This window comes from Cryptomeria japonica, chromosome 3 (genome assembly GCF_030272615.1).
Source record: "Cryptomeria japonica chromosome 3, Sugi_1.0, whole genome shotgun sequence".
Classification (NCBI taxonomy): domain Eukaryota; kingdom Viridiplantae; phylum Streptophyta; class Pinopsida; order Cupressales; family Cupressaceae; genus Cryptomeria; species Cryptomeria japonica.
The window spans coordinates 911,159,701-911,177,109 of record NC_081407.1 but is presented as its reverse complement, the minus strand read 5'-3'; the positions used below and the strand labels follow the sequence as shown (position 1 = coordinate 911,177,109).

At 36.0% G+C, this 17,409-nt stretch overlaps 1 protein-coding gene across 1 annotated transcript in view; it reads right to left on the bottom strand.

Moving 5' to 3' along the window:
* LOC131071561 (nuclear pore complex protein GP210) overlaps window positions 1-17,203 on the bottom strand; it is a 261,149-nt gene extending 243,946 nt beyond the window's left edge. The window contains exon 1 of the mRNA XM_058007476.2: window positions 16,742-17,203. Coding sequence (XP_057863459.2) covers window positions 16,742-16,935 — 194 coding nt within the window. The 5' untranslated portion in view covers window positions 16,936-17,203. The remainder of the gene's footprint in view (window positions 1-16,741) is intronic.
* Window positions 17,204-17,409: the final 206 nt, after the last annotated feature.

The following is a 17,409-nucleotide window of genomic DNA, read 5'->3' as shown; positions in this document are numbered from 1 at the left end:
GAGAGCCTTTAGTTTGATCAAATCAAGTTTGACCCGTAGATAAACTTTAGGTGGGTTTTAGGGGGGTCAAACTAACTCCTATGGTTGAGGTTAGATCACTTTTGAAGGCCCACTTGATATACATATGGGTAAGAGACATTTTTAGCCATGTAACCACTCACATGTGATTGCCAAGTCACTTCAAAAGTGGGTTTTCCAAGATGGACGAAAATTCAACTTTTTGAAGATTGACCCTTGGTAAGACAACCTTCCATTTCAGTGATTGATGCACTTCCCCACCTTACACTTACATTTTCAAATTTCATTTCTAGAAACCATATAAGAGGTTGGGAAGACCAACCTATGGGATCTCACATCCTTTCGTTGGAAAGTGTGAGGAGAGCCTACTTAGGGAAGAAATTCAAACTTCGAATTTTGATCACCCATTCTCCAATCCTTGAGACTAAGTTTTTGAGTAGGAATTGAGAAAAAGAAAAAGAAAAAAAATTGGCTAAGTAAGGAGACTCGTAGGGGGAATTGGGCAGCTCTTCTACAACACACAAACTATTGGCTGGAGTAAAGGTTGGTGTAATTCTTTCCATAGCTTAGTTGCATTCATGTTGCTTGTGTGTAAATCTAATTTTTTGTTTATGAGTTGAGTGTGCTTCTATATCTTTGAGCTATGTTTTGAGTTGTTATTAGTTGATTTTTATTTGGGATTTCTCGTATATATGTTCATGGGAGTCAAGACTAAACTCACCCTTGGGAGGGAAGAGTAATTTTGGGGTGAAGGGTTTTGGGACAATCTTTGGGTGTAGAATCTCTGGGATCCTTGTTGCTGTTATTTTTGTATAAAAAATTTGGGGGTCATAAGGGGAGTTTTGGCTTGAAGCCTTTGGGGGTCATAAAAAAGTTTTTGGTCGGTTATTTTAGCCTTGTTAAGGCATTACAATGTATTGGTTATTTTGCAGATCTCCCCTTAGATACTTGGTCCACCTTCACCCCATGTTTTGAATCACTTGGTGACTATGGGCTAGCCTTGGGTTGGGAGTTTAAGTGTGAAAATGGTTTCCCTTGTGAAATCTGAAAGTGTTGTCATGTCCCCTTTCTAGAGTGGACATCGGAGACGGAGGAGTTGGCCTATCATTGGAGTCTCGTAGGCTAGCAGAGGTTGATTGGGACTCATTCAGTGCATATAGTGATTGGATTTTGGCTTTACAGGCAGTTTGGAGCCAGTTTGGACCAGTTCCTAGATTTTAGGGGGTATCCCTAAATTTTAGGAGGTCGTGACAGTTGCCAGTCGTGAGGTTATTCATGACCTTTTAGATGGTTTCAGTTTCAGGAGATTTGGGTGTGTTTCCTAGTTTCTAGGAGCATCCCTAGATTTTAGGGATGAGACTGCCAGTTGATCCATGATTTCCGACTTCAGTCACAGACAGGTGGCAAATTCCGTTTCAGGTTTTTGGAGTCATTTGAGCCTTCTACAGCTATTTGGGATATATTTTTAATATATTTAAATATTTCTTAAGTTAGCGTTTAATTATTTAAATAAGGTTATGTTTATAGCCATTTTGGAGTGATAAGGGGTTTTTGGCCTCATCTGGATGCGTATCCCTTGGTGTGATAGCTCGTTGGAAAGGTCTTGGACTTTTCTAAATATTTCTCTTTTGACTCAGATCCTTTCGGTGAACGGATTTCTTTATATTTGAAAAAAGGTCATTTTCTATGCACTTGACAACTTAAAATGAGAAATATAACATTTTAACCCTAAACGCCCCATTGAGTCACTTTTAGGGTTTGAGCTTAGTGGGAAGGTGTTATAAGGAAGTTGAGACCTAATTCTTATTATCTTTTACACATTTTACATCTTGGATTTGAGATTTGGCTCTGGAAGAGCTTTTCAGCATCTGGGACGCCAACCCCAATGCCTTGCCTGTTTGGGACGTAGCCCCCAATACAGTGGTTTGGATTTGTTTGCAGCTATTAGCATCTTGGAGATTGTACGGCATTCTTTCTGGAGGTTCAGCAATTCTGACAGAGTTCAGCGTGGGGTTTGGGGTTTCTAACCAGTTGGGTGTACTTGGCAACCATACGGCTGTACCTGGCAGCCACTTTCCTTCCCACGTGCAGCACTTGGAGGGCTGGAATCTTGCCACAACTTCATTCCTAGTTATGTTACTCTTTCAGCATCCAGGAAAAATCAATTTAAATAAATAAAAATTACAGCAGATTGGTAAAAGAGATCCATCAGGGATCTTTCAAGTGTGTTTGTGTTTTGAGTATGCTTGTATCCTGTTTGATTCTTAGTTCTCCCAGCTCGGGGGTGGCCTCTTGTAGGCCTAGGTTGGGAGGTGAGCCTCCATGGTCACAACCAAAGCTACATTTGCTTGTAGGTCTGCAACTTGTCTAAAAGATGGAGAAAAGAAAGACTTCTAAATGGTTGTCAAAGTGTGATTGCAAGTGCACCTCATTGTTATTTTCAGATTTAATTTCTCCTATTACATTTGGTTGTATTTCTGGAAAAAGACAATGAAATCCTTGTATTCAATGTATTCAAAAAAAAAAGTGTATTACTTCCTCTAATTAGTTTCTTCATTAACATGTAAAAGAAGTTAAAGATTGTAATTATGTTTTCAGTTGTAATTCCTTATTGAGGAGAAGAAATAAAGAGTTTAAAAGTTTAGATGTGTTTGAGTTGAATCATTTATTATTCTGCAAAAATCGTTGTAGATTTATTCTTGCAAAAGAGAAGAGAGAAAAGAAAAGATTATTTGCACTTTTTGTTTATATTTCTAGAATTGTTATTAAAAAAAATAAAAATATAAAGAACAATCTGTTTTCTATTTCTATCTTGCAAAGGTTGTTGAAAATAATATAGTATTTCATTCTTCCTCATGAAACTAAAATAATTAAATCTGAAAATAGATGTATAATAGCAGTATTTCTATATTTTCAACCTGTAACTAACAAATCTGTTTAGAAGAAAGATTATAAACGAGCAATTAGTGAAGCTATTTGTTCATATTTAACTAGTGTGAATACATGTATATTTCTGATAATATATATATATATATATAGAATATCATTTTATCTCTGCATGTTGTGTTTAAAAAAAAACCCTGCTGGTTATTGAAATCAAAAAAATAAAAAACCATGGACATCACATTATACCTGCTGTTAAAAAAACAAAATGTAGATTAAACAGAAAATAACTTCATTCTTATAAAATATATATATATATATATATATCTGTGTGTGTATTTATATATATATATAAATATTTATATATATACAAATATATATAGATATGTATAGAAAATCATTTTATCTCTGCATGCTGTGTTTAAAAAAAAACCCTGCTGGTTATTGAAATCAAAAAAATAAGCTTCATATTAACCATATATATATATATTAAAACAAATGTTGTTAAAATAAAATGAACTGAGAAAACACTGTGTATACACAGTGTATATATTTATAAATATATCCACCGATCAAAGCATATTATATTTATTAAAAAAAAATTAATAACAAAAAAATAAAGGGGGGGGCATCCTTTGGTGTGGAGCCACGGAACTATGGGGGCCGAGGCCACCCACAATCGCGGAGGTTTACCCCTGCGACTGTGGGGAGGCCACCCCACAGTCACAGGGTCATAGCTCTATGGTCGTGGATGGGTATCCCCACAAACCTTGCACTATGGGCAGTGGCCGCCACGGTGGTCCACCTTCCCTGTCCTTCCTTCACGTCGTCCGCCCAAAACATCTGCCACCATTCCCTTCACCGATGCCTGCAAACAAAAAAATTAATCGGCCGCCATGGTAACATTAAACCCTACAACAATAAAAAAATATTCACCATGAAAATATTTCATGGTGAAACCCTAATCCGATTTAGGGTAGAGAAGATAGTAAAAAGAAAATATTGGGAGGAGGTAAGAATAACCCATGTGGTTATAAGAAACCCTAAAAGGGGATTTTTAAAATAATATAGAATATGTTAACCTTTTTAAAAAGAAGAGGGTAAATTTTAAAATAAAGAATGGGGGGAAAGTTCCCAAACCTTAAATAAAGGGAATTAAATTGGGCATTTAAATACAAATGTAAATATAGAAATAGGGTAATGTAAATTAGAAATAAATGGGCACTTTTAATCGTGGGGTTTATATTAGTCCAAAAGGGAGACAAGATTAATGATTTAAAATTATAATGACTTTTTGGGGCATAAAATACAATTGTTCATTAAATTAATATTAATATAATGAATTTGTATTAATATTAATATAGTAGGTTATAGAATTGTTTTAATAACAAATGATTAATAACCTTAAACGTTAGCATAACCAAGTTAGATATATTTTAATTATTCCTTAGCGAAATTGAGTATTTTTATGAAAATTACATGTAGGAGTAAATAAAACTAACATGAATTTATATTTAGGTGTGGAGAGTTATTTCAAGTACTTAGCCCTATTTATTAAGCGAATTAATTAATCAAATTAAAATATTAAAGTCTACTCTAGGGATAGTCTCTGTAATTAAATTCTAGGGAGCTATTCCCTAATGAGGGAAAATTACCATAATGACTTAGGGGTTGAATTTTCCCCGTTTAGTTTAATTTACTCTCATGTTACCCCTCTAGATTTGATTCAATAAAATATTTAATCACTTGCATTTTAAATTTCTTTAAGTTCAAACTCAAGTTATCAAACTAGTGGAACTAAGAGAACAACCACACCTATACATTACGTAAAATCACAAGTAATTTAGCGTTATTTTAAATAAATAAAAATTGTTGTGTTTTTGCCCAAAAGTTTGGGCACTACAGATATATAATATGTCAACTCTCACATTGGGAGAGGTATGGATCAGTTTGTTATTTTTATCCTTTGTTTCCAAATTTGAAAGAGCTCATGTAAGTAGGTCGAAGGCCATTAATCGTGTGCATCTCCCAATTAGCTAGACATCTGAAATAGCATCGTACATAGGGGATATTATTGCCTGCAAAATCAAGCATATCACCGCCCTAATCCTAGCAAGATTTCAACTCCATATTCAACCTAGCTACCATAACATATATCAGATATTACAAGTGTGTATCAAGCATATTGGGAATAGCATTTTGATTATTGTAAGCAGATTAGTATTGCATGTGTTTAAGATATATTCATAATTCGGGAACAACAAACCCATCAAGTTCGTAGCACATTTAGTGATACATCAAAAGAGACTACTTTATACTTTATCCTTTATTATTCAATTGTCTCCAACTATATATGTTCAACACAAAAAAGGACATTGTAAGTAGGGAGCATAAGCAATTGTCCTCTAATTCCTAAGTTATATAGGAAGGGACATTACAATATACATATCATGCATGTCAATATGTGTATGCAATGTATGCACATATGCATGTATATATATTCAAATACACACACACTGTAAGAATAGATACATACTGTAATGTCCCCTTTTCTAGGTGACATGAGATGAGCAGGGGTTGACCTACCATTCGAGTTCCCGTAGGTCAACAACATGGTTAGGGGACTCATTCTGAGGGTCATGGAGCTTTGCAGGGGCTCTGTGAGCCGTGTCAGACCTTCGAACGAGGTCTCTTATTTTTTAGGGAGAACTGGCAATTGACTAAATGACCACCTGGGGGACCAAGGAGCAGAGCAGGATCCTTTTGAGCAATTACAGGTGTTTGAAGAGAGGTTCCTACTTTTTAGGGAGATTCCCTACCTTTTAGGAGGTTGTGGCAGTTTCCATATTTGAGGTTCCACGGGACCATACTATGGTTTCAGTTTCAAGAAGATTGGGTGTGTTTCCTAGTTTCTAGGAGCATCCCTAGATTTTAGGGATGGGACTGCCAGTTAGCTCAACTTTTCCGGCACAGATAGGTGACAAAGTTATATTCATGATTGTTTGGTTATTTTGGGCTGTTATTGGATATCTAAAGATATTTTAATATATTTAAATATTTCCTAAGTTAGCGATTAAATAAATTAAAATAAGGCTATGTATTTAGTCATTTCAGAGTAATAAGGGGTTTCTGGCTTCATCTGGGTTGATATGCCTATGTGTTATAGCTCGTTGGAAAGGTCTTGAACTTTGCTACATGATTCTCACCTTCCGGAGTCTTTTTGGATGCCTGATGCTATTTATTTGCAATTTAGTGTTATTTTCCTATAGTTGACGCCATAATTAGAAAATAACACTCTTTTCATAATGCACCAACTTTACTCCCTTTTAGGGTTTGGCTTGGAAAGGAAAGGAGATATAAGGAGATGAAGACCTAATTGTTCATTATCTTTTTACACAATCAAACTTATTTTGTGAATTTGCTCTGAGTGAGTGATTCTTCATCTGGGACGCAAACCCCAAGATCTGGACTGGCTAGGACGTAGCCCTCAGCAGTTATTGGCATTGGATTCTTCAGGCAGAGTGCATAGTTGACAGAGATTGAGTACGCCATTCTTCATTGTGGATTCAGGCTGCAGAGTAAGGGTTTCAGCATGGCAGATTGATTCTTCAGCTTGGGCGTGATCCTTGCAGCCTTTGGGCCGCCATTTGCAGAATGCATGTATTCAGCCTTAGAGGTATTCTTGATTCATGATATATTATTTTGTGAAGAACTTGAAAGTTGCAGGTCTGCAATTTACAACAGCAAGCAAGTTTGAGACGGAAACCTCAGATTTGGTCTTCAGGAGGACGGAATCCCTTCTACAGGAGGCACATGGAACACATCAAAAGCTTGTTTCAGGCATATTGAGGGTCATTTCAACAAGCAAACTCAGTAATCATTAGCAGCAAGGTCATTACATCAGATCTGAGCAAGAATACATTCAATTTTAGTGGATTACTTATTTCTTTTGGCAGATGTACTATTTCCCAAGGGGGTCGTACCATTACAGATGGCTGTGGAGTGATAATAAATAAAATGGAGGGTTTTAACTCCATTTCTTGTTCTTAACTTCATTGTTAGGATCAGCAAGGACTGTGTAGAAGAAATCACAGTCATCAGGCTTGAATTGAGATCAGGGTGAGCAAAACAGTGAGGATTTAAGGCTAAAATTGTATAATTTTGCCTGGCAGAATTTGGATTTTCAGCTGGTAATTGGGTTTTTGGCCCAATTTGTTATTGGTAATTCATTTGGAGGTAGTATAAGTGTATTGGTACATCTGGACTGCCCTTGTACCTTCAAATCATGCCTGTATCCATTTCTGGATAGCAAATCAGCAACAAACCCCAGCGTTGGATCCATGGTATGTTTCTAATTGTTTTGGTGAATGTATCTTCACTCCTAGTTGAATGTAATCTGCTGTCATAAATAAAATCCGAAGCTGATATCTTATTTTGAGTTGAATTCTATGTTATTATTGGTTAATGGTTGCAATCCCCATCACCAAAAAATAAACAACACTTTCTGCATCTTTTGTCTAGTCTCTAAGAACACCAAAAGGCTCTGAAAGATAGTTTATTAATTAAAACTTATCCAGGGCAGCAAAGAACCCATTTAGGGATCTTTCACATACATACATATATTGTAATGTATCCATTTTCAGGTTCTCAAGCAATGCAGTTGTCGTTGACTTTCTATGTTTGTGTCAACTCGTTCAAAGGGGTAATTTGATGCTATCGGTGAGCTTAGAATGTTTGGAGTCATATGATGCTTTCTAATGTTATTACCAACTTTTGATTTGGACTCCAAGATTCTTGGAGGGAGCATCTATTTTTAGTAAGTCACCCAACAAGGTCCATTTATAATCTTACATTGTCAAGAACACTCCTACGTAGTCACATTTCAATTCCGATGCATTTCAACTATTATCACTAATTTTTTTAATTTTTTTAACCATTGTTACTAATTGGGTGCATTATTGAGCTATATTTAATTATTTTCACTAAGGTTGCATTTTTAATTAAGCTGATTTATCGAGCACCTCAATGCTGTTAATGTTGTGTAGCTTCAGTCAGATAATTCTGATAGTCAAAATCAAATGCTTAAGTGGCCAATTGGCCTTAAGCATTTGATAGTTGCTTTATCCTTGCAAGTTATGTTAAATTAGCTTATATGTATTGTCACTGAAGTATTTGTAATTGATGATTGGATTTAATACTCATATATTAGTATATATTACAAATGTATATATGTATCTATATATCTATATATACAATAATGTTTGTGATTTACATTATTGATATATATGTATATATAATATAAACATACATTTTTGTAATAAAGAAAAAGCTGATTATTAAATATGTTTATTAAAACCAATAGTCGATATAATCCACTTGTTACATTTAATCGCTTGACAAACATTAGTCGACTTAAAGACGAATTGGTTAATTATACCATCTTGCATCTTAGCGTATTGTCTTTAATGTTTATCAGTCTAACCCTCACGGGTTCGTGGACGTGGGTGCTATTCCACGTAGAGGCATGCCTCCACACCATTGTATATATGGTGCATAGCTGCGGTTAAGGGACAATATAGAAATCGGAAATATTGAACCAGCCGGCCTGCACAAAAACGAACATTGCTGTTACATATTCATTGAAATACAAATCATAAATTCTGATTGCTGTTTCTTCCTTGCTTATATTCAAAAGAGATCAAATCAATATATGATAAAAGAAGTACTTTGATAAATAAAATAACCCTTAGCATTCTCAAATCTGATAAAATTAACAAATGTTATAGCTCGTTGGAAAAAGAATGGAAAGTTTTAAATGATGGGGTGCTCAAACGTGACTTTAAGAGCCAAAAATGATTTAAAAGTAAATTAAATCACTTTTTGGAGTTAAAAGACTCAATAAATTAATAAAGTGATATTAAAGGGAGTTTTTGGAAAGTTCCTTAAAAGGCTTATAAAAGAGGGACTTGATAGCTCACTTGATAAGTTGAGTTTATTATTTCTAACATTTTTCTCTGAGAAAACCCTACGTGGTTTCTTGAGTTGGATTTGATTTAGCTCAAGTTTTGTGAGGACAAAAAGCCTTGAAAAAACATCTTCTATGTTGGTGAAAAGATCCAATCTGGAGGATTACTTGGTGATTTCAAACAAAGATAACAGTTGGGCTTCATCATCAAAGATTTCAATTGTATTTACAGTCTTGAAGGAGAAGACTAAAAGAATAGTTTGCAGGTTTATTCCCCTTATTTGTTGGTTGTACAGCCTAGGGAGTGGCATGCGCATAGAAGAAGGTGGTGCTTGGGTTTTGAAGAGGTTTTTGTTGCTGTTTGTAAGCGTTTAGGGTCCGCACTACCATTTCTATCCATTTCATGACATTAGGAGAAGTTATTGAAGGTGGCATCCAAACTACAAGTGTCAATTAGCTGATTTCAATACCAATTCAATCTATTTCATTGCTGCATTTTCTAGGTATGTTTGAAATACATCTGTAATGTTGTTTTATGAATTGGGTTGTTCATACTTTTGAGAAATATCAAACCAAAAATTAAATTTGGAATATTTCAGCCTTGTGGGTTTATGTATATTGTCAATTTCCTGAGTTGTTTAATTGCTGCAAGCATTTATATTTTCTGCACTTTCTATATCATTCAAAACGAATACAAAACTCAAACTAGAAACAAACAAAAAACGAAGGTAAAACAAGGTAGCGTACTACACTGGTATCAAAGCTATGTATCTTGCCATCCTGAAGGGTCCAATAAGAAGATGAAGACTTTTGAAGAGGAACAACTAAAAAGACTGATAAAATTGAAGCAAAAATATCAAAAGACAAAGTGAGAGATGTCAAAATTATCGAGAGAGTTGGGAAAAATTGAAGTACTGAGCACGTAAATGATATTCAATTTACATTCAATATGCAAGTTATATTCTATCTTATTATTTTTTTTAATCTATTACTGAATTATTATATAAATCTGATTGTCTTCTTTTATGTGGCAGGAGAGGAGGAGCATTTATAAATTTCAATGTCCATTCTCACACATTTCATTTGGTATATATAGTGGGCTGGGTACGGTCAAGCGATGCCTTGACCGGCCATGTCTTTTGGACATGGCCGATCAAGACATCACTTGATCGTGCCCCCTCACAATAATGGTGCATGGCATTTTATTTACCAACCAGTGCATATTAAAACACTCGATAATTATCGGTGGTGCATGGTTATAAAGACTATGTGACAAAGTTTTAGAAAGACTTTAGACATGCATGCAGTTACTGTTGATGAGTTTGTGCATGAAGAGAAAGACAAAACAGCAGCCTTGGGTTTGAGTTGAGATATTTCCAATGATGATGATCCAAATAGATACAGGTTGGATGATAATACACAGCATTTGGAGAGGAGTATTTATAAAGAAATCAATGCTAGTGAGTTGGGAGTGACTCTCTCACAAAGGCAACCACTCATGAGAAGGACAATGAGCAATTTATTGGCACCTAAGTATGATAAAGATCCTACACAAGATAAACTTTATTTTGATCATGATGATGTTCTGATTTTTGAGCACAATGAATGCATGGAGGATGCCATTGATGAGTTTGATGATGATATTGAAACAAAATCTGATTTATCACTATTTGGAGCTGATTTTGAGCAAAGGCTTCCTTAGATTGTCGATCCACATCCTGTTGTTGAGCATCTTCACCAGAGATGAACACAGTTGATTTGGGACAGGTATGGAGTTACTGCTGACAAGTATAAAAGTTTTGATTTTAGTATTCATCATAGCACCAGTTCATTTTTTTTGCATGAACATGATTGGAAGAATAAATTTGTGGTGGTTGTTGATAACTCATTGTTTGGGATGAATGTTGAGAAGACATATGACAATCCACTTTTCGAATTGGATGATGGAACTGCACTTGGTTCTAGCACTGCACTTGGTGAAAATGGTAAGGTATGGGATCTAGGAGAAAATTCAAAACCTAAGTTGAAGTATTGTTTTCAGCCTACTATGAGTTGAAATCACATTATGAGGTGATTGGTTATCCTCCTGTAAGACTACCAGAATATGAAACATGCAAATGGGGAGAAAGATGAAGGTTGTACAGGGAGTGACATGACACTAGGAGGCATCACCCTTCCTTAGCACATAAGGAACAGGAAGGTAAATCGGGTATGCAATTTGATGATTTCAGTTGAAGATTCTTTGTTGGTACTTACGTTAAGTTGCATCATTCTTGCATAACGGGGGGGAACTTTTCACAAATTGTTTGAGTTCATGAGTTGTAATGAATGTCCTTCAGTTGTAGTTGGTGATTTATCCTCTTCATTGGATGAAATCATGAAGACTTCTACATTTCAGATTTTGGAAAGTTTCCAAACAATGTCATTGAGCTTGCTATAATTTTCAGAACAGCTACAAAGAAAAGAGGACACAAGTTTGTTACTTATGAAGCTTGGGAGATGATGCAGGAGCATCACTTCAAGTGGTGCATTTGATGCTCATTCTGATGTTAGGAGTTTTATTTGAGATATTGCTTTTGGTTTCATGCAATTTCATTGAATTTAAATAATATTAATTTTTTAATGAATGTAAATTATTAAAATATAAAATATATGTTTTAAAAAAATTTAAACTATAGAGAAGAAAACTTTAAAATCTCCAGATGAAGTGAAGTCGCAACAGGAGAGAGAGCAGACGAATGATAGCTAAGCCGCGATCGAAGGGAACGAATGAAAGTTAAGCTAAGTCAGGCGGTCATCGCGACTTCAAGCAGACTCCTCTCACCCACTGTTTCTTTGTGATCCCGAGCAGACCTACATTCGACGTTGTGCTTAATGCTATGTGATCCTGTGGTGGTGTAGCTCATCATGTAAAGCATCTCCTCTCACCCACTATTTCTCTGTTGTCGCACCTTGAAGAAATATGTTGTGCCCTAGCCACGAGCAGGAGGAATTTTGTTCTTAAAAAACCTAATAAAATGTTAATTGTACGAATTTAGCAATGAATTTTAACGAACTTTATACATTTTTTAAATGTTCACCGAATTTCAAACTTCAACCATGAAATTCGGCAAATGTAACATATAATCAAAATAGAAAAATTGTCAATGGTCAAACTATACATTAACTACTCATGGAAATTCAATATAAATCATCATATCGCTCTTCACCAAGAGCATGGACATTATCAATTGATTCATTAGAATCACAAATAGTACCAGCACCACTCAAATCAGCTGCACAATGCCCTGTGTGGCAACCGCATGCCCCTCATCAGGCTAAGTTGTGCAATGGAAGCATCCATCTATGGTGTTTTGGGTGATTGAGGAATGAAATGTGATAAGACTTGTTTTGTTTTGTGTTCTAGGTTTTGTTTGTTAGTCTAGTTGCTTTCCTGGTTAAGCAAAATTATTATCTTTTTTATGTTCCTTGCTTGTGTCCTTTCATTATTATTTTTTCAAAATCTAGACCATGGGACCCAGGGTACAGCAAAGGCACAGTGTGCCCTGATTGGGGTTCTAGTTCTGTCTCAAACAGAACCATGAACCGACCTGGGATCAAGACCCAGCATGGACCCTACCTGGGTATGGGGCCCCAGGCAGCAGAACCTAACTTCATAGCTCTTCATATTTTATCATGAAAATCATGATATGGAACTAGCACTAATAGCTTTAACATTTTGAAGTATGCTAGTTAGTCACTGCAATCTATTTGTCATCGGTAATTTTCTTCTGTCTCCGTCTTCTGTTGGCCTTGCCTCCCCTAAAGATGGATAATGGACTAAGGACCTCAGTACTACCCTGGACAATTTTTCCATCTAAAAACTTATGTGCATGAATAATAAATAAAAAGATTATTCTCTATTTATTCAAATCTGTTTCCATTTTTTTACTGTTCATAATTTTTCATGAAAAAAGAAGAGAAGTCATAAAGCTCTGCTTGTCCTCTTTGTCCATTTCCTTTGAGGAAAATAACTAGGCTACACACCATAGAAGTTGGAATTAAAAATTCAAGCAGGTAAAAGTTCTTTAGTCAAAAACACTGACTAAAAAATTAAAAGCAGAAAGAATATCAAAACATAAACCAAAAGGGATCACACAAACACACCAAGGGCACCACGTACATCAACCAAGAAACCAGAAATTCTTGGTATATAGAGGTGTACCCAATTAGACCAAGTGCCAAGACAATACACCTTAGTTCATCAAATAAGTTGCCACCCAAACCTATTCCATTATCATTCAAACATAGAGCCTGCCTGTCCTACTAAATTAGCATCCATTTGATATTACTGTGGATCATACCTAGTTTGTGGAGTCAACATGAGGCAGTGCACTACTTTTACGTGTAAGTCTATCTATTCCTCCTAAAGTTTCCCCTCTACTAGACAGTTATACCTATAGCAAATCCTATGTTGTACCAAAATCACAAACATATTGATTAACTTCAAAAAACTGGAAGTAAGAACAGATCGGAAAACAACAGAATGAGGCCATTCTTAAGCATATTGCAGGGAGCAAAAAATTGGCAGAAGAAAAAATCTGAAAAGACCAAGAATTTATGTGATTCTCGGAAACCGCATTCTGGAAATCAGAATTGACAAAACATTCTGGATGAATCAGTTTCAACACAAGAAACTTTTGGAAAATTCCTGGGTAACACCTCCAAACTGCTGAAAGCATTTCTGAACTTTCCGCAGATGAAAAACATTACTGGAAGTTTGTGGCCTCTCTCTATGCTTCTGAAAAAGTTTCCAGCACCAAATTAGAAGAAGATTCCAGTAACCAGAATCCAACCTGCAAAAACTTTTATGGTATTCGGAATGCGAATTCTATAAATTCAGGTTGGTTTTCGTTGTCAAAGTGCACCTGATTGAAATAAAATGAGAATATCAACCGCTCTATAACTGATATAATGTCCCCTTCTTAGCCAGCGTCAACAAATCGGGATCAGTCTATTAACGTGAAGTCCTCATAGACTGGTAAGGACAGACAGAGGACATTGGATTGGTGATTTTCTCCTATTTCAAAGGGTACTTTAGAGTAAACAATGGTGGATTCATTCGACAATATTATTACATCCAAGTCGCCAATTAAAAACTACATTAAATCCAAGTATAACACCCTCAAAGGCATAAATCAATCTAGTGAGAGAGTGAGTGCTTGAGGAGAGAGAAAGAAATAATGAAGAAGGATCTTTAAAAAGGTTATAAATGTGATTTTTCCAATAAATGGGAATTAAGATTAAAAAGGGCAAATAGACGAGATACTAAAGTGGAGCCTTTAGTAAGGGTCTTAAAGGCAAGTAAGTGAAAGATTAAAAGATTTTATTAAAACCATAAAAAGTGAATATTATGAGTTTATTTATTTTAAGTGAACTCGAGATTAAAACATAAAGTGGGCTCCCACTTGAAAACACTAATTAGGGCGTAGCTTTTGGAGGCTATTAAAAGGGTTTTTGGAAATCATTTGTTATGTTATTGTTGTTATTTCACTTTGCCTCCTTAGAGGAACTTGCTGGACCAGGTTTGAGCTGCTTGTGGAGACGAAAACATCCATTAGCAAACACACTTGCAGTTGTGGGAGATCAACCAAGAGTGTGCAAGGGAAATATCATAGCAGGGGTTTCATTGGAGCTTAAAAGATTTTCAGTTTTGAAGAATTGCTGGTTGAAATCTGAAGTGAGGTGTTTGTGTGCCAGGCTGCCCCCTATTTTGGCTTATTGGTAGCTAAGGAGAGGGTTTCTTATGCATTTTCATCTTGAAGACATCAAGAATTGTCTACACCAGCAATATAATTTAAGTTGCAGCAGATTTAAGGGATTTAGAATATATTTACTGAGTTTTCTGAGTCAGCTCCTTGCTTGCTAAGCTGACCCCCTTATTGGGCATATTTGGAGCGAGACAAAGCCTTACCCTTGCTGTTTGGTATTGGTTGTTTAAGTTTTTCACCATCGATAATGATAGAGGTAGTTTTGTTGAGAGTTTTCAAGCTTTTTGAGATTTTGAATCAGATTTCTGAGTGAGGTGCTTGCTAGTTTGACTGATCAGCCTGCTCCCTTTCTTGGCCATATTTGGAGGTAGAGTAGCTATTTTGATGCGATCTAATCTTCAGGAGACAAGGTTCTTCCCTATGCAACAGTTTGCACGAGTATTTCACCTTACTACAGAGGGTTTGAGGATTACAACAGCAAATCAGAAATAAAATCAGACTGAACCGGTTCTTGCAGATGAAGAGTTTCAAGGGTCAAACGCCTAGTTACTTGAAGGCGCACTTCTACGCTCTGGGGTGCCTTAAACAGACTTTATGCTTGGAAATAGATTTGGAATGTGAAGGACAGATTTGTAGCTTCTGCAACTGATTTTCTGAGTGACCTATGTGGCTGCCACCTTCCGAATCAGACCTGCAAACAACTCTTTCAGTCCTTGTCCTTATCTTATTTGCCCTGTAAAGGGTTATGTTTCATATCCTAACTTAGAGCTATCAAACGAGTATGTTCCCTTCCAATTGTACTTTCAAACTTTAAGTAGTTAAGATTAAAATCACCAGTAGTTCCAGTCTGACATCAGACTTGAAACTTTTGTAATCAGATCTATGATAGTAATAAAATAGTTTATCTAAGGTTGAGTTATCATATCTCTTGATTGTGAAGTAGAAGTACTTGTTACTATTGTTGTTTATTCATTGAAAAACTCTTATAAACATACAAAATCAGTGTATAAGTACTCGACCAAGGTTTAGAGGCAGTTCATAGTGCCGCACACTAGGGTGGGACATTACAACTGAATCAAGACTCCTTCAATATAACAGAGCAGGTAAGGGCCAAGGCCATTCTGCACTTTGCAAATTGTTTTCACTAACTAAAATAAAATAGTTTTCACACCATTAATAAAGATATACTGCACAGTATTATTTGCAGAAGCTCTTAAGCCACACTAAAGAAACTCCTCATATGTATAATTTGTTGCAGAGATGTATACCGGAATCCTCTATTACGAAATGAGACTAAATCAATCGAAACTTACATTCTCATGAATAGAAAGCGTATTTGTTTGTTTCAAAAAAAAAAATTCACATAGACTAGGAGGAGCTCAGATGATAAGGGATTTCACAGCATAGCCTCAGTTTCAGATTCTGAGGGACATAATAAAAGAGTATTAAGTTAATTGAGATCTCACGTTTAGTTTCCTAGGTGTGGCACACATCCCAACTGCATATAGCCACGCACGGCGCAAATCCATAGATGATACTGTCCCTCGGCCATGAAAATTATGCTAAAAGCCACGGAAAAAATATGGAGCTAGAATAACAATATAAAAGTGTTAATTACTTCACGTGGAAAGCGATGAACTAAGCAATCACGATTTTCATCACAGAGCCTCGGGTTCAAAGTCCGAGGGGTCTTTTAATCGGTCAAAATTCTGCATCTAGCTCACTGGCCATGGCATACCCAACCACCTAGCGTCGAGTACAGTGTAACACCCAAGGAAGTCTCTGTCCCTCGGTCGTGGCAACTAAGCCAAAGGATACTTCGAAAGAAAAACAGAATAACAATTTAAATTACTAATTATCTCAGATCCGTTTATGTTTTTGGGCCAATACCTTGAAAATATTGAGAAGTATTACACGTTTCGGACCTCGGCAGTCTGTATGTTTGTGATAGTTTTGTTAATGATTGATCATGCGAGAGTGTAAGACTCCAAACGTTTAGAGTTCTTCGGAATAGAATTGTTAACAAGATATGTTCCAAATCAGGTGCATTCTAAAGATATATTTAAAAATATTAAATCCAAACGTTTTTAAGAAAATTTCCACGAAATGATGCAACTGAACTAACCAGGTAAAGCAGCCTCCCTTTCCGCGAAGTCTGAAGCCAACTGGATTCGAAATACGAGGAGGCAGCAAAACATTGAGGTCGTTTAAACTTGGAGAGCCAGCCACCGAAGCCGCACATTTGGCAGTGAGCACAACAAAAACTGCACATAATGCAGCCACTGGCAGAGCCCGCACAAGAAAATAAAACGCCGTCATTACTGTAATCTTAAAAAATACTGCTGCATTTGCCTCTACATTTCACTCTTTCCGATTTGCTAATGTTTTCAGCGTTTTATAGCAAACCCTGATATTAGGGTTTCAAAGCACTATGTCACATATGGCTTCAAAATTTGCAGTCATTGAAGCTTCTGGTTCAGAACTTTTAAGTTGCTTTAAATCGTTATAGTTTAACGGTAAATATGCGAAGCTTCTTGAAAAAATATGTTTGTCTTCGAACCATTGCGCGGAAACGGTTGAGCGGTTGAGAAAATTTAACCGACAGGATTGCCGTGTTGTGTCCTTTAATTTAGAGATTTGTAAAATTCGATATGAAGTTTTCTAAAAGCCTAGAGGGTTTAGCGTTACTCTGGGTTTTAGAACGTGACGAGAGGATGTAGCGAACGGTACGGCACGTGGAAAGTTATGTAAAATTCGATATGAAGTTTTCTAAAAGCCTAGAGGGTTTAGCGT